This window comes from Hermetia illucens, chromosome 5 (assembly GCF_905115235.1).
Source record: "Hermetia illucens chromosome 5, iHerIll2.2.curated.20191125, whole genome shotgun sequence".
NCBI lineage: Eukaryota > Metazoa > Arthropoda > Insecta > Diptera > Stratiomyidae > Hermetia > Hermetia illucens.
This window is the reverse complement of record NC_051853.1, coordinates 85290660-85311215: the sequence shown is the minus strand read 5'-3', so window position 1 is coordinate 85311215 and position 20556 is coordinate 85290660. Positions and strand designations below refer to the sequence as shown.

Below are 20556 nucleotides of genomic sequence, written 5' to 3'. Positions count from 1 at the left end.
TCAACCAACAACATCAAACCGCACTGGTCAAACACAAACACGAACAAAAATAAGGATAGGGGAATACAACTTTGAGACCGTTGACAATTTCTCCTATCTAGGGTCGAAAATCACAACCGATAACAACTACGATGATGAAATCCGCGCACGGTTGTTGTCAGCCAACAGAGCCTACTTCAGCTTACAAAGACTGTTCCGCTCGAAACGTCTCACCATAGGGTCAAAGCTCTTACTGTACAAGACTATGATCTTGCCAGTCCTCATGTATTCCTCGGAAACTTGGGTTCTTAGCAAGAAAAATTGCGAACTCTTGGCCGCGTTCGAGAGAAGAATCCTCCGAAGAATTTTTGGCCCCCTACATGAGGATGGACGATTCCGTAGCCTACACAATGACGAAATCTATGAGCGATACCATGACCGTCCGGTTGTGGATAAAATCCGGCTCAATAGGTTACGGTGGGCGGGTCACTTAATCCGTATGGATGAAGATGATCCCACCCGGAAAGTCTATAAGGGCAATATCTATGGTAGGAAAAGAAGACGAGGCAGACCCTGCCTAAGATGGAGCGATGGCGTGGGCCAGGACGCCAGACAGCTTTTAGGGATATCGAATTGGTGGACCTCGGCGCAAAACCGGGATGTCTGGAGTTCCTTATTAAGGCAGGCCTAGACCGGATACCGGTTGTTGCGCCGTTGATGATGATGATGAAGAAGTGTGAAACATGTTGGAACGACAGGGTAGGCTGGGAGCACGGAAGTGATCACCACCTTACCTGGTACACTGATTACGTTGTATACAGATGGATCCCTCACAGCAGGGAGAGTGGGCGCTGGAGCCATTGGTTCAAGTAAAATTTACTCTGAACCAATGGGTAAGCACACGAGCATATTCCAGGCGGAAACCTACGCCATAGATAGATGCGCCTCCTTTAGCCTTCAAAGAATCCAGGGGGCAAAAATTGCTATTCTGGCTGACAGCCTAGTGGTCATCAAGACTGAACAAGCTCGCCTCGCTTAATAAAATCTGGATACCCTGAGTTCCACGCCATATTGGGTTAGAAGGCAATGACGAGAGTGACGAAGCATCTATACATGTTCTGACTTAGTGGCCGGCATTTGTGCAAAACAGATCGAGTCATCTGGGAGAATATTAAATACCAGATACCAGTACAATAAAATTTCTATCGGTTATAGGCTCGCTTGATATACTACAGTTAATAGGTACACTATAACAATAAAAGGGACACAATAGCTCTTCTAGGTCGCAGTCCGACTTCCCTTGAGAATATTATTATTATAACTTACACTTCCCAGGTGCCCTCATTACATCCGTTTGTTCTCTGGTCAAGTTATGCACTTGGACCAAATGGCAGTGAATTTGAAGGAGAAGACAAGTAGAGTCGGGATGCTGCGTAAGGGTTGATAAAAATGTGGAAATTTTTAGGGCGATGTCGGCTTAACTTGTATAGAAATCTTACATTAAGAATAGTTTTTATTACTCTGTATCCCGGTACAACTTCGAAGATTCTGCGAATGTTAATATTTCTTTCTGACGAGGCATATCCCCGGGGTCGGTGCATGATGCAATTCCTTCAGCTGAAATTAATAAATTTGGTATCTTTTTTGGATAAATTCGAAGTTATATTTGTCTTCTACGTGAATTCCAAAATTTTCACATATTCTCTTCTACCTTTTGATATTTTCATTAATTTGGAGTAGATTTTACCTTTTTCATGGATTTCGTTCTAGTTAATTCGTGGATATCCTTCAAGAAACCTTAAGGGAGGAAAGGTGTTCTTCCTAGGGATTTTAGGTGGAAGCCATTAGTTACAATACTTAGTTATCAGAGCCATTGATTGCAATTGATTCTTTCAAGATCATTAACATAACTACGTATCATGAGGGTTTGCAAAAGCTATTCAGCTCTTACATAGTTTTTCCCCGTTAAATTTAATTCATAAAAAACAACCCCGTTTTCATTGAAAAGAAATTCTCATTGCATAGATAATATCAATCAAATACATCACCGCATTTGTTTCGAAGCAAAAGCAGAGCTGCCTGGGTGCGAAAAACGGACCCATCTATTACAGTATTATAGCAAAGGCATAAGCATTTTCTTCGAGGCCAGGCATGCCTGTTCACGGGGTATGATTCGCTACAGGTGCTCCCTTCAATCGCGTTTTTTGCTTTGAAATTAAACCTTGCTGAAACAAATTAATTTTCTTCACAATTTCTATGATTGAGCGTTCCAGGACAATGAACTAAAAACAGGAAAAAACAGTTGATTAATTAAAATTTCATCAGCGCCTTTCAGATGGAAACTTTCTCTTATCTGTATTGATTGCGAACGTCAATAACAAAGAAGTATTCATGCGTATGCTCCCGAAGGATTTGGGTCGATTTTACGAGAAATAATGAATAATAAACGAAGACATGCTAGCCTGCTTGAACCTGACTTTTCTTCTAGACTTTCCTTTGAAAAGTGGTAATAATGTTGTGAATCATTACGTACATGACGGTACCGCAGCCAACTTCTGCAGTTGCCGTAAGCAATTTCGCTGTCTGCATTATAAAAGCAATTTCCCAGGAAAGTGTACAACTAGGTTTTCCCTCGCTAGAAAAAGAGACATCCTTGAAATTGTGAAGTTCACTGGAGCTTGGCAGACTCGGAAAAACCTGCTCGTTTCAGTCAAGGTAGGCGAGAAATGACGACCGGAGTTTATTTACTTGGTAAAACTTTGATACAAAAAATACAGAACAGTTTTATCAAACTTTTCACCTTCCCGGGGGTATTGACAGCGCAGATAATCGTTATATTATGTACACATAGCTTTACAGAATGTAAACAAGAAAGTTCTGAAATTGCTGATTTTTTCCGCGGGTTATCATATCCATTTTGTCGGCATCAATTTTCGCAGCAGCGACGTGGTATCATATCGTACCCTATCATATCCGTATCTACATAAGCAGCGGGAACGACTCCTTTCTGCTCAATTTTGTTCATATTTTCATTTTTCATTTTTCCCGACATATAACCAGATTATGTCCTTATCTTCCCACGTTCGCTTGGTGCCTACACCCACCCAGGTTTTAGTCTATGTACATCGTTTGATGAGTTCGCTGAACAGCAGGCGATGAGATGATGTGAGAAATTTCAAAAATACTCGCCTGGCTGTACTCACATCACCTGGCCCATTACACGTGGTGCTCCTGTTGGTAGATTAGTAACGATATCAATATTATCAGGAGTACAGCCTGGGGCCAAATATTGAGGTGTATTGAATTGTTTGCAGTTGGTGTAGCGCAGAGGTCTGGGATAGGTTGCTTCTGCTTCGGAGAGTTTATTGTAAAATGATAGCTGGGATGAATAGCAGACTAATGACTCTAGGGAATTTAACAGACCATGTATGTACTCCTAATAGCATTATGCCCTTTGCCTTAGGTTTCGACTTGATCCAAACCGCTTCCTCAGATAAAAACAAGTGAAACAGCAGTGCCGAGCCCCAGATTATTCCTATATCAAACATGGAAGTGGATCTGTGGAATCCTTTGCTTGGATCTCACCCTTGTTTAGTATCGAGAACTTTCCGTTTGTTTACACTAGCTTTACTTCCCAGGATTTTCATCATGCTCTGTTTCGCTACCCCAACTAGTCTGGTGAATATTTCCCACTATATCAGCTCAACTCATCCCATCCCTAATTGTCAAAGCATCGGGGCTCCCCAGAAACTTTTTATTATTTTCAGCTACACACGTGTATACATGTTCAACGCACTTCGGTACAATATATTTAAGCTATTTACGAAATTTCATAGATAAAATGGAAGTTCATAGAAAGATTCCACCTTCATCCACGTATTCGAAAATTCCTTCCAACAGATATTTCCTGGAAGGAATCTTCACGTGTGCCAGTTACAATATACTTGTCAGTATCTAGGAAAAGATGTCGATTTAGCACTCGCTATTCTGTCATCATGGCTTAGGCTCCTCCCGCGATAATATGCATTACATAAGAAAATTCCAACAAGACAAATTTCATTTAATGTGATACTTTGATGATATGAGACAATCAGAAGGTAAACTGCTACCTGAGATTGGATTGAGTTTTTCATTTTCATGGTGGGAGAGGTTAGTTCCACGTTATGAGGTTCTATCGAGGTAATACCTTTATGCAGGCAAATTCATAATATCGTGTATATGTGTTAAGGCTGCAAAACGTATGTCGGACAAGCGGTAGTATGCCTCCTTAAAAATTCCTCAGATATTTTTGAACGCTGACACAGTTCCCTAGCCAAAAATTGCGTAATAGAGTGTTGGTAGATAGGCAAAAAGAAATGCTCGAATTTTAATAAGCTGAATATTTTCCTAGTTGAGATTAATTCATGACTTCCGGGAATCTGATTAAATTAAATAAATAAAGATGTAAAGCTGCATCCTAAGGACCGATTATCACTATCTACATGTAGTAGCTCTACCGAGCGCGAGGGAATTTATATTTCATACCCACGTGATAGCAGCATAGTCGCTACCAAAGATGTGACGACATTCTTGTCCCCCGTGCAGCCCAAGATTAATGAAATTGCAAGGATTTTTCCGATTTATGAATCCTAATAGTGCATCCAGGACAATGAGGCTTTCGGTAAAGAAATCGAAAGAATATTCAGATGAACTTTGGGAGGAGCACGCCCAACATGCTGAGCACGTTATTGGCATACGCTACTGAGGAAAATTTTTCGACCTTCCAGAAACAGCTCGAAGTACTGGAATGAATCTGACTTGGATTGGTTAGTTTTTGTAGTACAGACTTTAGGTTGGCAGGATTCAAGCAGTAGACTGCAGGACAGACTGACGCGGAATACAACCAATCTATTTCACTCTAGGGTTGGGCTGCAGGAGCCAAGCATCGCGTTTACCAAGATGGTTAGTGGGTCCTGATAGCCACACTCTGTGACCCCACTATTAACAAAACGCTTCGGGTCTAGACCGAGGAGCCAATAAATACCTCCCACAATCCAAGGTGCTATACCGACCGTCGCCATTGGATAGTTTGCAGTCGTAAGTAACTGACTGTATCTGAACGAAGCCTCACTGATACCTGGTTGACCCAGTGAGTAAGCCTGACTAGAGAGGCAGCACTGCCCCATCAGGCCGAAGTACATCTCCGTAACACCGAGAGGCAGATGACCGCACCCAAGAAGAAAGAAGTTGGGAGGTCAAATAGTGGAATATTGGGCTTCTGCGAAGACCACAACCGACGAAAATGCTCAGCTAAAAAAGCAGGGATAAGTAAATATACGTCTGAGGTCACCATATCATACGTCAGGAAGGAGGCAGGTCTTAGTGACGGAGGTGCGAAATGATATCTGCGCTATTTAAAGAACGGCCTGAAACCAGAGGAGGCCTTTAAGAAGGCTCAGAACAGACCTTAGCCTTCAGCATCAGAACCAAAAAAAATGAGGAGCAGCGGAAATCAGCCCGCCAGAGGGAAATGCTCCCAAGAGATCTAAACCCGAGCCCAAGAGAAGGGAAATCTAGAGGTGCTCATGAATGCAGGCAGGAGCTAAAACTCACTCGTGGGAGCAGGAAATAATTGAGCACCCCATCGTCATGAGGATGTGTGAGTAATGAAATAATGAACTCGTGTTCACCAGCATACGCTTTCGACCTGTATTTATACTGGCAGACATCGCCGAGCAGGGAAGTGGATCGACTGCTAACAGAAGAGGTTAAGCTGTACGCCCTTAATCTAGTCCTTCTAGAGCTCAAGTGGGATAGGGAAACGTAAGGAAATGCCATGTCAGAGGAAGTGGGTAACGTTCCGACATTGCAGAAGAACTCGAAGTAAATCTCCACCATACAAAACCTGCATCTGCAATAATTGCAAGGGCAACTTCCTAGAATATCATTGGAACAGTGCTCACTCAAGAATCCTTGACATACCGTTGGCGAATTAGCGATACTAAGGGAGAAGTACGCAGGTAATACGTTAGGAGCGAAGTAGAATTAGAAGCAGTGGTGGAAAACCTCAACAGAGTAGTCGTTGATGCATGTTAAGTAGAAAGAAGATAGTGCATGCTGGCGGCGCCAAAATTTTAATGTTATTATACCACTACTACACACCTTGGGACCTCTTTCCCAAAGTGTAATAGTACATTTAAGATTTTTGGTGGCTTCTTTAGTTTATATACTTGTACGGGTAGCCCCCAGTCTCATCTGGGTTTAACTCCGTACTGTCACTACTTCTACATCAAATTAAAAAAAGAACGTTATCTAGAAGATAGTTTTTTATTAATATATTCTGTTATGTGCAACTTAAACTCTGGTTGCATATAGTTTTGTGCAATCGTAGTGGGCCCAATAGAGGGACTAACGGTTTCGTCTAGGGCAGAAGGCACTCATCAGATGCTGCCGTGACCGGAAGTGTCAACAAGTGAAAAACGCTCCCTTCTATAGTTGCAAAAACACGACAAGAGTGCGAATTATATCCAAGTTAAACCGGCAATAGCTTGAGCCTCAGTTAGGCTAAAGCTAGATTATTATTTGGGATATGTGGGATCCTAAGTCCACATCCCATTGATGTTGGACCGGACCAAATGGAAAGCAACTCACTACCACGTTTTTTTGGTCCATTGACCCCTTGTTTGAGGCATAACACCCAAGCATTAAAAAACAAGTCGGGAAACCGGAAGCTTGACGCTTCAGGTATAAAAGGTTTTATGTTTCCCTATGTGAGGAGCATAGCGTAGTTCTCCATTGGCTTATAACATCGACCCGAGATATTGAAATCGTTCAGTTCTGGGCAGGTTACTGCCATTGCCAGAACTGAGCGATTTAAGTATCTCGAAGGGCAGGTTACTGCTAGAACTCAGCGATTTAAATATCTCGAGTCAACGCTATCAGCCAATGGAGAACTGCGTAATGAAATTGTTTCACGCATTAATGCAACCTGAATGAAGTGGCATTCCCCAACTTCTTTGTGATCGACGTATCAGCGCACGTCCCAAATTTAAAATTTACTGCAATGTCGTCCGTCTGCCACTCTCTATAGTTCTGAGTGTTGACCGACTATAAAGGACAATGAACGGCGTCTTCCGGTAATGGGGACGAAGATGTTGCATTGCACTGGTGGCGTGACACGTTTCGATTACGTCTGAAATGAGAATATCCGCGATCGATATGGGTTTGCATCGATCGTGGAAAAACTGCAAGAGAGGCGTTTTCGAATTCAACAACCAGTATTGATTAGAACATCGAAAGCAATGGTACGCAACCAAAAAGCCGGCCAAAACAATGGTGGCTTGATACGCTGGATGGGGATTTAAAGGTCTCGCGATTACATCCTGGTGAGGCATGTCATAAAACAAAATGATGAAACCGATTATCACGAGCCGACCCCGCTTGTGAACTGAAGGCTGAAGAAAAAGATGTGAGGAGCGACGAGTGCACGACAGCTCCGTGGAATATAGTTAAAAATTCCATTGCCCTCTATTTTCTAGAAAGCGATTTAAATAAATCATTTGATGGAAAGCCCTGTGTTGATAATGGTCAACCTCATACGCTTCACGCTCTCAGTTTAATATTATTAGCGAATGAAAACAATTTAACCAACATCAAATATAAAAAAGGGCTAAGGAGAATTAGATTCTTCTTAAATGGAATTTTAATATTTCACTGGAATTTCAATTATTCTCGTTAATTTTGACGTCAGCATCTTATTTGTATGGCTTAGAATGCTGTTAATTAGCACGAAATTGATAAGTTTGAACTGCTATAACTTTCCCACTAATATGGGGGGCGCCATTTAAACTGAAGGGATGTTTTTTTAAAAAAAATATAAATAAAAGACCAAATATTTTCAATTTTTTTACGTAGTCATTTATTTTGCTTCAGGGAGATTTGTTTTAACTACTTTTTGAAGATGATATCGCGTAAATGTTGGCCTTTGGACTTGATGGACAAATTGGTCCTTTTTTCGGCGTTTTGCATCACTTTGGCCAACGTTTCAGGCGTAATGGCGGCGATTTCGTTTCGAATGTTGTCCTTAAGTTGAGCCAGAGTCTCAGGCTTTCCAGCGTATACTTTGGATTTTAAATAGCCCCACAAATAAAAGTCCGGTGGCGTTAAATCTGGAGAGCGCGGTGGCCAGTCAAAATCACCATTTTTCGATATTATGCGACCAGGAAACAATGGGCGCAATAAATCCATTGTAGCACGAGATGTATGGCATGTGGCGCCATCTTGTTGGAACCAGAAGTCCTCCAGATCATTTTCACGAACAATCGGCATCATAAAATCGGTTATCATTGCTCAATAACGGTCGCCATTGACGGTTTCGGTAGCACCAGCACCATTTTCAAAAAAGTACGCCCCAATGATCATTGTTGCACAAATGCCGCACCAAACTGTGACTTTTTGTTCGTAAAGAGGCTTTTCATGAATTATTTGTGGGTTTTCAGTGGCATAGAATCGACAATTCTGTTTATTTACACCTCCAGATGATGAGAAATGTGCCTCATCCGACATAATGATTTTTTGCCAGAAGTCACTTTGATTTCGAGCCATTTCCACAGCCCATTTGCCATAATTGACACGACGCACATAGTCGGCTGGGTTTAATTTGTGTGCCATTTGAATTTTGTACGGAAATAACTTCAAATCTATACGAATAATGCGTCTCAAAGTGGTTTCCGGGATGTTCAATTCCTTAGAACGGCGTTTGGTCGAAGTTGTTGGAGTGGCATCAACACTGGCTTGAACGAGCGCGATGTTTTCATCGGAGCGTGATGTGCGCATTCTGGACGCGTGGCTGGCATCATTAAGATTGCCGTGATCAATAAACTTCGCGTAAAAACGTCGTATGGTAACGTCAGTCGGTGCAGTTTTCACTTTCTTTATTTTTCGATATTCACGTTGTGTTTGCACAATTGAGAAGTTATTTTGAATGTATAGCTGCACAATTTCAGCACGTTCTTTTGGAGTGTATCTGTCCATGGCGAAAAATCTCCTAAGACTAACGTTTGTAACGCGGTATTTGATTAGTCGATTTGACAGTTCTGTCAAAAGTTATAGTGTTGCCAGATGCCTTCAATTTAAATGGCGCCCCCTGTAGTTGGAATTTAGTACAATTAGGATGAACTTAAGGGAAGTTTTCTAAAAGTCTATTTCTAAAAGTTGATAATATACTATTAGTTAATTTTTTTGAGGAGATACCGGAATGGGGCATTTCTCGAAGATTAGATTTCACTTAAGTGTTTTACACAAAACCTTAAAAAGGACGGCAGATAAATAGATTCTTCATAAATGTGACTTTAATATTCCACGCGAATGTCAATTATTCCGGGTAATTATGACGTCAGCATCTGATTTGCATGGCTTTGGAAGCAGTAAACTCGTGCGAAATTGCTAAGTTTGAACTGCTATAACTTTGGCGTTAATTACCAGATTTCTACGAAATTTTGCATGTGTGTACAAACTATTGTCTTCTATGCTGGTACAAAATTCGGAAGTCCTGGGATGAATTTGAGGGGGGTTTTTCAGTAAATTTCTAAAAAGTAGTAATATACTATTAGTAAGTTTATTTGAGCAGATATCGGAATGGGACATATTTTGAGGCCTAGATTTCATCTAGGTGCATCACTCTGATTTTTTTCGGATTTTTAGGTTGGGTAGTTTCCGAAAATGAGTCCTGTCTCACTTCAAGTGCGTACATTTTGACTCCTCACTCACGCACTTTGCAATTTATGCCAAAACTAATATCAGTCTCGGAAAGTACAAATCGAGGCCTTTGATTTGATATCCTACACAGCTATATCCGGTGAAAAAAATTTTTAAATGCCCCCTTTGCATGTATGGGAGGCCCCCTTTAAACTCCACCTAAATTGATGCCACTCAGTGTATGCGTGGGATTTCATAGTTCCCATCTGTCCACCAAATTTCGTTCGGATCGGTTTAGCCGTTTTGGAGAAAAATGCGTGTGACAGACAGACAGACAGACAGAAATTGAATCGATTTTAATAAGGTTTTGTTTTACACAAAACCTTAAAAAAGACTAACTATCGTCCAGGGCACCACCTATTGCCACTTTCGGTCACGCTGCCCCCAGGGTAAAAGTGAGGCAACATGTGATGAATTGCTTCTGCTGTTGACAAAATCGTGATGACTTCCAGGTTCATATTTTAGAGTAAATACTATTTTCTGGGTAAATTCTCTACCTTTGCTATAGGCTGATAACGGCATAAATAAGTAAATTGGGACTTTGAATACCACAGAGTTTCCCAGGGCCGGTACAATATTTTTGGGTCAGCGACTACATTCGCAAATTCACTTCATATAAACTTTACTAGGCGAGAGTGCGTGTGATCCGCCGGCGGTTGAAGCAGAAGAGAGATGCGGTCCCTCTGTCTCCAAACAACGGGACTCCCTCACCGCTGGCTCTCCACTCTCGTGGCGAGTTCTAGAAAAGCCGCGGAATGCGGCGGCGGCTCGTATCAACAACATTCGAAATAAATTTCGAATGTTGCTAATCCTGCTGCGCCACAATATCATGGAAAAGATGTAGCGCACCCCGAAAATGCTGCACTGGATATACACTGCAATAGTAAGGCCACTGATTACTTATGGGGCGGTAATCTGGGGAGAAAGAATTGAACTCATACAGCAGCCGCGGAGACATTGGGGAAATGAGGACTTGCAAGAGGTCCTTTTGGGATTGACTCCTTTCCATCTGCACATACAGATGCAGGCAAAGAGGCCGATTTTCTGAATGTCCGGAAGTACCAGTGAGGGAGCATCTGCCTAAATCAAAGGAAAATTGATACTCTTTCTAGGTAGAATCGCGAATTACTGATTCCAAGGAATAATATGAGAATCAGGCTCCACTTTGATAAGGAGTTTGAAATACGTTGGAGCAACAGAGCAAACTGGGAGAAAGTGGCAGTGATATGCAGCGTGAAATGATTACCAGGTACACTGACGGATCCCTTACGGCAGAGGGAGCAGACGCTGAAATCATTCATCCAAGGAAAACACACTTTCAACCATACCATGCCAGTATATTTAAGGGAAGTTTAATGAGCGAACTTACCAGGAACAATCCACGGTGCTCATGGGTGATAAAAACACAAGCTCTCGAAATATTGTTTAATCCTCAGCAAGAAGAACCTCCAGGTTATAATGGGAATACTCACTGGTCGCCGCAGGCCAAACTATTGCCTGGGGAAACTAGGGATCTCTACAGACACTATATGTAGATTCAGGCATCTGGGAAAATACTTAATACCAGACGCCAAGGTGAAACACTTGGAAGTAGGGAACATAATACAAGTTATGGTCGGTTATAGGTTTAAACGACATACTATAGTTTATAGGTATAATATAACCAGCAAAGGGGCATAATTGCTCTTTTAGGACGCAGAGCAACATCCCTTGATGAGATTAATTTATTAAGTCGGCACGCAGTGGGAATCAACTTATTATTTGGGGGATTTTCGTCTTTCCCCATTGCGGGCATTATCTAAATGATAGAACCTTGCAGATGCCACTAGCAGCCCGGCTGATTTTCCACCCGTTCTCACTGTGCAAATTCCCAACCTGCTTTATGAAAAGGACACCGTAGAGTTCCCCGCAGCCTCGGCCGTGACCTACGTTTCTAAATGTTTTCTTTCTTATTAGACTGAGGTTATATCAAAAACGTAAAGGTTGGTAACATAAATCTACAGCATGTCAAAGCCACCTCCTATGTGCTGGCTTCAAGCCTGACGAAGCTGCATTACTACCCTCATATTTTTCTTGGCCAAAAACCGTGAGCCTGATTTAATACAATCTGCGTCATTGGAGCAGTTAAGAAGATAAGGATTTGACAATATATAACCGATATAATAATATATATAACCGAGTGTTTCTGACGTTAAAACTATTTGAAGCAACTATGCTGAAACTGTTCTGTTACCAGGAGTTATAGATGACAGTACCAGGTTAATGGCGAAGGTAAAACAACAAGGTGGAGGGAAGAAGAAGTGAAATATTCGACTTACGAATCAGCACCTGAAAAGTATTAGATCTGATTACAGAATGGAGGGTGGCAGACGAAGTCTCATTGTCAGGTCACCGATACTTAGAATTCGGTCTAATTATTACAGGCGAGAAGTCTGTAATACAAAGAAATAATCCTAAGAAAATGGATCGGCCAAGGTTCGATGAGCTTCTTGCCAATAAAGTGTAGTTCCCTGAGACCTTGTTTGGAACTGGAAGATGAATTGGAAACTGTGAATCCCACACTTTTAGAGCACTATTCGTCCTATTTCCCGGGGCAAACGCGGTAAAACGATAGTGGAATCGAAAACTAGAAAAAAACACCCAGATGACTTTTGAATCGTGCTTATAAAAGCAATAAGAATGAAAACTGATTAAACTTCCGGAGTTCATAGCGTGAATATAAGAGGCTCATTGAATGTTCATGACGAGACTTCCTTAAAACTGATGAGTCGGTCAACTCGTATTCTGTGGGTATTCCAAAGAAAAATAACATGCCATAGATGCGGGCTAGCCAGTGATAACCAGGGATGAAGACTCAGTTTCACGGTAATTCGGCTTATCAGATCGGGTTCAGATCTAAGGCCAAAGGAACACATTACATACATACAACATACGTCAATATCAAATAAGACTATATCATCATCATATCAAATATTTCAATCCAGATTCAATGCCGTGTTAGGCACAGAACAGTGAATCCTGGTAAATCCACTTAGGAACATGGTGGAGACTATGCTCCGAAGCACACTCAGTCGTGACAAGGAATTGCCAAGCCATAGAAAGAGTGTCAAAAACTCCGCCATTTAGGGGTAGTCAATAACTAGAGAGGGAGGTGTCTCCGATGGTATGTTCGCGTAATTCGCGCTAATGAGAATTCGCTTGTCAAAATTGATCTCAACATCGAAGTGGAAGCCTGGGAGAACCAACCAGTCTGTGAACTAGAAAAGTACAGGGAGCAACCGCACCAGGCGCGGAAGTTTTACCAGCAAGTCAGCAGGATGAAGCCTTATACACCTCGATGCTCATCCTGCCGAGACAAAGAGGGAAATCTGATTTCCGACAGAATGGGCATATCAGAGCGATGGGTTGAGTACTTTGATGAGCTACTGAACAACCAGAACATCGGCGAGTTGGAGGTCCCGCCAACTGAAGACGACGGACAAATACTGCCACCACAAAGTTTAGGAGAAACAGTCCGTGCAATTCATCGGCTAAAAAATCATAAGTCGCCAGGAGCCGATGGAATTACAGCCGAATTGGTTAAATATGGAGGCGACCAGTTACACCAAGTGGTTCATCAACTTGTGCTCAAGGTATGGGACAGCGAATCAATGCCTGACGATTGGCAACGAGGCATAATCTGTCTCATACATAAAAAGGGAGATATCACACAGTGCAGCAATTATAGAGGTATCACGTTGCTGAGTACCATCTATAAGATATTCTCCACTATCTTGCTAGGCCGGATAGCCCCATACGCCCAGAACATCATTGGCCCATACCAAAGAGGCTTCACTCCAGGCAAATCAGCAACAGATCAGATTTTCTCTCTGCGGCAGGCGATGGAAAAACTGCTGGAATATGGACAACAGTTGCACCATCTGTTCATCGACTTTAAAGCCGCCTATGATAGCATAGCCAAGGTAAAACTGTACACGGCCATGAGAGAATTCGGTATCCCGACGAAATTAATAAGACTGACTAGGCTGACCCTGACCAATGTGCGAGGCCAGATAAAAGCAGCAGGATCACTCTCAAGACCATTCGACATCAACAACGGTCTACGACAAGGGGATGCGCTATCATGCGTCCTCTTTAACCTGGCCCTCGAGAAGGTGATCCGTGATGCTGAGGTGAATGCAAGAGGTACGATCCTCTTCAAGTCCACCCAACTACTGGCCTATGCTGACGATATCGACATCATGGGAAGAACCACCCGAGATGTTCAAACTGCCTTCATCCAGATCGAGCAGGCGGCGCGAGATCTTGGGCTGCACATCAATGAAGGCAAGACAAAATACATGGTGGCAACGTCAGCACCGAAGACGAATCAACCAACAACGTCAAACCGCACCGGTCAAACACAAGCACGAACAAGAATAAGGATAGGAGAATACAACTTTGAGACCGTTGACAATTTCTCATATCTAGGGTCGAAAATCACAACCGATAACAACTACGATGATGAAATCCACGCACGGTTGTTGTCAGCCAACAGAGCCTACTTCAGCTTACAAAGACTGTTCCGCTCGAAACGTCTCACCATAGGGTCAAAGCTCTTACTGTACAAGACTATGATCTTGCCAGTCCTCATGTATTCCTCGGAAACTTGGGTTCTTAGCAAGAAAAATTGCGAACTCTTGGCCGCGTTCGAGAGAAGAATCCTCCGAAGAATTTTTGGTCCCCTACATGAGGATGGACGATTCCGTAGCCTACACAATGACGAAATCTATGAGCGATACCATGACCGTCCGGTTGTGGATAAAATCTGGCTCAATAGGTTACGGTGGGCGGGTCACTTAATCCGTATGGATGAAGATGACCCCACCCGGAAAGTCTATAAGGGCAATATCTATGGTAGGAAAAGAAGACGAGGCAGACCCTGCCTAAGATGGAGCGATGGCGTGGGCCAGGACGCCAGACAGCTTTTAGGGATATCGAATTGGTGGACCTCGACGCAAAACCGGGATGTCTGGAGTTCCTTATTAAGGCAGGCCTAGACCGGATACCGGTTGTTGCGCCGTTGATGATGATGATCGAAGTGGATGTTCGTCCAAAATACCGGCCGAAACAACGATGGCTTGATACGTTGGATGGGAATTTCAAAGCCTGGCGACTGCATCCAGATGAGGCGTTTAACAGAACAAAATGGTGCAACCGATCAAAACGAGCCGATCCCGTTTGTAAACGGGATGAAGGCTAAAGAAGTAGAAGAAGTATGGCGAATAGTCCTGAAATATTTGAACTGAATAATTGGATGCAAACCACACATTAAATAGATAGATAGGTTAAATATTCTACAATGGCGGAGGATATTGACCACAAACAATGAACATTAACTATCTGTCTAAAGTTAAAGCAATCAACAATACTTGATTTGCATCCGACAACTTTTTGATCCCCGAGAGTGGATTTGATATAGTACTCTGCAAAGCAATTAGTCAAATCGTAGATTATACGCGCAGAAGAATAATATTCTCCCGAAGCTACAATATCTAAATGCAAAGAACTGCAACGGTGTAGATATATGGTAAGTACACTAATTAAAAAAAAATTGAATTATATAAAATGTTTAAGGCAAATCGAGAAATAAAGCGTTAACTGATTCAGATGGATTTTTTCATTTTTTTCAGTGGCTGGTTTTCGTCGTAGACAAATAAATATTTTGTCACTGCAGAGAAGAACAGACACAAAAATATGCATATTGAATTCTATTATCGGAGGCAATGCAAAAGTTTATTAAAACTTGAGATTTCATCTCGCTCTGTTGATCCTTCTGCTGCATGCTCTCTTTGTATTTGCAGACAAGCGAGAGTAAATTGCATTCTGAATAAAAACTCGTTAACTTTCCAGCGTTCAGCTCCAATCTTGATATCCCTTTTTTACCAAAATATATTACATCACATGTCCCGTACACATTCTCTAGTGGTCCTGGGTGACCCGACGACCCTCGACCTCTGCACCATCCGCACAAAATGCTTAAAGCATCGCATTAAATTCTATAACTTAATGGACACAGCCAGGGCATAGGAATATCTTCCAACAATAAAGTAGCAATTTAATGCAAGCCGATTATGTCGAACGGACCTATACATCCGTTGTTCGGGACAACATGTATGTAAGTGGCGCTTTTCTTTGCAAGTTATCCTCTCGATATTTCCAGAGGGCCCGGATAGATGCTGCTGCTGTTATGGATCCACCAACTATTCATATGTGAACGAGTCCATGCAATCGCGACAATACGCTGAGACAAGTTGACCCGGAGAGAATCGCAGTATCCTTTATGGGTCACGTATTATCCTGTTGGCTTGGATTCGATTGGCATCAAGTTTGCTATGTGGCAGACGGGACTTCGCTGCAATGGTCGGGATCATATTGAATAAGTCATAATCGTACATACAAAAGTTATTAATATTTTGCACGTAATGTTACAGAGTTTGGTTTCGATTTCTGGTTTTATGAGCTCCATGCGGAATAGCGATCCTGAAATTTCAACAGGTCCTTTCGAATCGTTTGCTGTAGTTTATGAATTTGAATTGATCGTGAATTATAGGCGAGGAGGAAGTTGTATTGTCCTTCCCAATTGGACAAGGCTTCCAGGGCGTTGTAATTACCAAGGACAAATTAATATAGCGCGAAATTTTGTAATTTAATATTTTGTTGGGCTTAGTTGCTAAAGGGGGAGCAAGGCAAGGGTAGAATTCAGGGTATATAAGGAAAGTAAAGCAATTAAATGTAACCCAGTTGCTTATAGTATGTTCTTTTTGGCTGGGTTTGGTGGAGGAACTCTAAGCTTTAAAGCCCCAGTTAGTCCGCTCTGAGAAGTTGGATTGTGAGAACCGCTGTCTTCGTAAAGCTCTATTTGATATGATGCAAGTGTCTTAAGTATTAAGCAGAATGACCAACAAGTCGTCAAATCATACTTGTAAATTGCTGCAACACAGATATAGTAATCCAAGACTTTCAGTATCAGCTTTCCTTTGTAGAATGTCCAGCCAGCCAATGGACAATGGACTGCCTCAGAGGCAGTTCTCATCCTTTCACGACACCAGGTAAGAGTACCTTCATGATTTGAAGAATCTAGACATAAGCAACCTCACACTACAGCAATAATTGTTGGTAAACCTAAAGCAAGTGCAATTTATGCGTTTTAAGAAACTGGTAGTTTTGAGAGAATCTGAAGGAAACAACTAAAAACAACAGCGACAGTATCCACCGTTAATTCCGGTGCGTAATGTGTACCTGTTTTTAGCAGGCAGTAACTTTTTACATTTGTCGCTCTCTGATTGTTCTCATTACTTTAAAAAACACAAGCTATTCGTGAGTTGCCTGGAAGGCAGTAATTTTTTCCTCATCATGCTCATCGATAGGATGAATCAAATGTGCCGACAAGCACAACACACCAGTCACTTCTCAGGAAGAATCATCATCAAATGACACAATCCAGACTCTGGGGAGGAACAGCAATACTAGTAAAAGGCTTTGACAGGCTCCATTCCTTTTTAAGGTTTTGTTTCCAAAACAAAACCTTATTAAAATCGGTTCAATGTCTGTCTGGCTGTCTGTCTGTCTGTCACAGGCACGTTACTCAGAAGCGGCTACACCGATTGACACGGAATTTGGTGAGAAGGTGGGGCCTGTGGACCCCCAGACATGCAGTGCATGATATCCACTTACGTTGGGGGGGGGTCTCCATACATGTAAAAGGGGGGTGTACACATTTTGTTCACCAAATATAGTCATGTGGGATATCAAATGGAAGGTCTTAATTAGTACTTTTCGAAGCCGGTCTTAGTTTTTGAGATTTGTTAAAAAGGCGAGAAGTGGGAGGGGTGGAAAGTGATGATTTCTTTAACAGACCCATTCTAAGAAACTGCCTAACCGAACAATCTGAAAAAAATCATGGAACTGCCTCTATATGGTGCTCAGGCCTCAAAATACTCTCCATACCGATATCTGTTCAAATTAAGTTAATAATAGTATATTACCATATTTTTGGGAAAATTGACCCCACTTAAATTTATCTCAGAGTTATAAAAGTTAGTAGTAGTATAAAATATAATATGAAGCATATTATCTCCAAGTTTGATCAAAATCATACTATTAGCAAGAAAGCTACAGTAGCTCCAAGTTGCCTTTACCGTGTAAATTTACAATTTGAAGTACTAAATCTGACATGCTAAATGCATATTCTAAACGGGCTGCATACAAATGCGATAGTTCTACACTCAAACATGCTCTCACAAAAAGCAAACAAAACCTTTCATTCCTGAAGCGCCCAGCTTCCGGTTTCCCGACTTGTTATCCTTGTCATGGACATCTAATGTCTAGTGTCCTACACACTAGTTCATGTTGATAATCTTTTACTAGAGTCTTACATTAAACTGATCCAGATAATTTGGCCAAAAGATTATGCCTCATGCAATACGATTTGCGATCTAGTTTGATTAAAGCAAAGTTTTTGAAGTCCGATCCTAATGAAGCATGATCAGGGAGTACAACAAGCAACGAATGTTATGGTGAACTTCGCTAAGAAATTACTCCAAGCTTTAGTGCAACCTGAATCAAGTGGTGTCCCACAACTGGTTTAAATCCAAAATCTACTGTGGGGTCGCTCTATGGTTTTGCATGCGATCATGCGGTAGAAGACGTACATAGGTAGAGCTAGGTCAAGAGAAAGAGCCAGAGAAAAAAGTTGTTTGGCCTTTGTAATGGGCGCAAAGATTTTACTCACTTAAATGGAGCGAAAATTAAAACAATCACGGTTAAATGTTTTTGTACTCACTTCGATGTAATCACATGTACGTACTGTCAGAAATTGACACTTACCTGAAAAGACAAAAGTAATAGTATTTAAATATAATTATCTTTATCACAACACCAAGTAAGGTTATTAACTTCCTTAATCTAGAAAAAAATAGATAGAAAAATAGTACCTCCAGAAATATATACATATTTGTAAAATTAAAAATTTGTTTGTAAAACGTGTTTTCATCATTTACAAAATCTTATAAGCATCAGAAATGATAACTACTCTGCACTTCATCATCCAGGAAAGTCGCTAAGGATGGAGAGCGACAGCTTCCTGAATTCTTATCAGCTGGTGATATAAACGCAGCTCTAATATCAATATATGAATCATTCCGCCGGACGACATAAACTTGGGAAAATTCTCAGCTGACCGCAGAACAAGCCACTACGAAAGAAGGAGAGGATTCCTGGGAATGAGAACCTGAGTGTGATGGTACTACCATATGTAGCAGTGGGGACAAGAGACAAATTTAAGCATGCAAGTATTGTGCAATCACACATTCTGGTTGAAACTTCTTCACTGTCCTTCACACTAGGTCTTACTTTCGCCCTTCCCACGGGAATTATTACCGGAACATTAGAGTGTGATCAGATTAGCGAGCATGATCTTAACGAAGCTGGTCTCTTCGAAAGCAGAAGAGAAAAGGACAGCCCTGCTCCCAATCATAGGGGATTGGAAAATATCAGAGAGACAATCTTTCTGGATTGTCTGCAGGAAAAACTTGAGAGTTGAAATTTAACAATCAAGGATTTCCCGATAAGTTTCCTTAATTGGTAGGCACCAATGAAGTTACCTTAAAGCGGCTCCGGCAGGTAATTCCAACTATTAGCTCTTGAGTCAGCCCAAATATTGAATATACAGGCTAGGCGAACAAAACCCGAGCATCGATTTCGGACACTACACTGGAGAATGAAGTTTATGAATATGAAGAAGGATGGGTTTCAGCTTTTAAAGTGGATCATAGGAGTTTAAAGGTGATCAGGGGCAGTAATCAAATAGTGCTCCACTTTTTCTCGGGGAATCAGGGAACTGTAGAGCATCATTTTCACTTAACAACGAATGGCAATGATTCTTCAGGATTCATACTAAATATAACATAATGTAGCCTGGACATGGGCCGAAGAATTATGCAAACATCGGCGGAACCTCGATACCTTCATAATTTAATTGCAAGAGAGGGAAGCTAGGGACGCTTTGCTTCAGTTTAGGCAATCAAATCTGTGCTGTGCTAAATCGAAAACAGAGGAAATGGTAGAGGTGTCACTCCTCTAGGATAAGTACAAGAGATTAGTTGCACCACAAATAAGCCGTAGTTCTCGGAGGTTGCATCACTACTTTCTTTGGGCTTAGAAAAAGCGAAAAAAGTCGGGAAACCGGAAACTAGACGCTTCAGGTATGAAAAGTTTTGTGTACTTCTTTTATAAAGATTCTAGGGTGAACTTAAGGGGAATTTCCTGCCAATTACTAAAAATTATATAATAGTAATGTCCTATTCATCACTTTCAACCCCCACACTCTCCACCTTTCCAACGAATGTCAAAACGAAGACCGGCTTCGAAAAGCACTAACTGAGATCTTTAATTTGATACCCCACATTACTATATTTGATGGAAAAAAAATGTACATCCCCCCTCCCCCGCTTAAATTGGACGTAAAAGGATGTGGCTTACTATATGCGTGAGTATTCACAGTTCCAACCCTACTACCAAATTTGTTTGGTGTAAATCGCTAGTCTCCGAGAAAAATGTGTATGACGGACAGACAGACAGGCAGACAATAAACCGATTTTAAGGTTTTGTGTTAAGTTGAACTTTTTTAGAAAACCGGATAGCGCTTTCATATATTCGGGAGTTGAGTGAGTTCGACCCTTTAGGAGGTACACTATCCAAGGGAAATGTGGGAGAAGTGAGAGGAAGAGAACCGATGCCGAATATTCCTTATGAATATACTGTTGTTATGCCTGCCCCCACTTTCGGACTGACTCATTAAAA

At 41.6% G+C, this 20556-nt stretch overlaps 2 protein-coding genes across 2 annotated transcripts in view; both read right to left on the bottom strand.

The window, feature by feature from the left end:
• LOC119657480 overlaps window positions 1-20556 on the bottom strand; it is a 589953-nt gene that overhangs the window by 169950 nt on the left and 399447 nt on the right. The gene's annotated exons all lie outside the window — the stretch shown is intronic.
• On the bottom strand, window positions 8308-8991 carry LOC119658149. The gene has a single exon (XM_038065417.1). It carries the CDS (start codon window positions 8989-8991, stop codon window positions 8308-8310), a length of 684 nt encoding a protein of 227 aa, XP_037921345.1.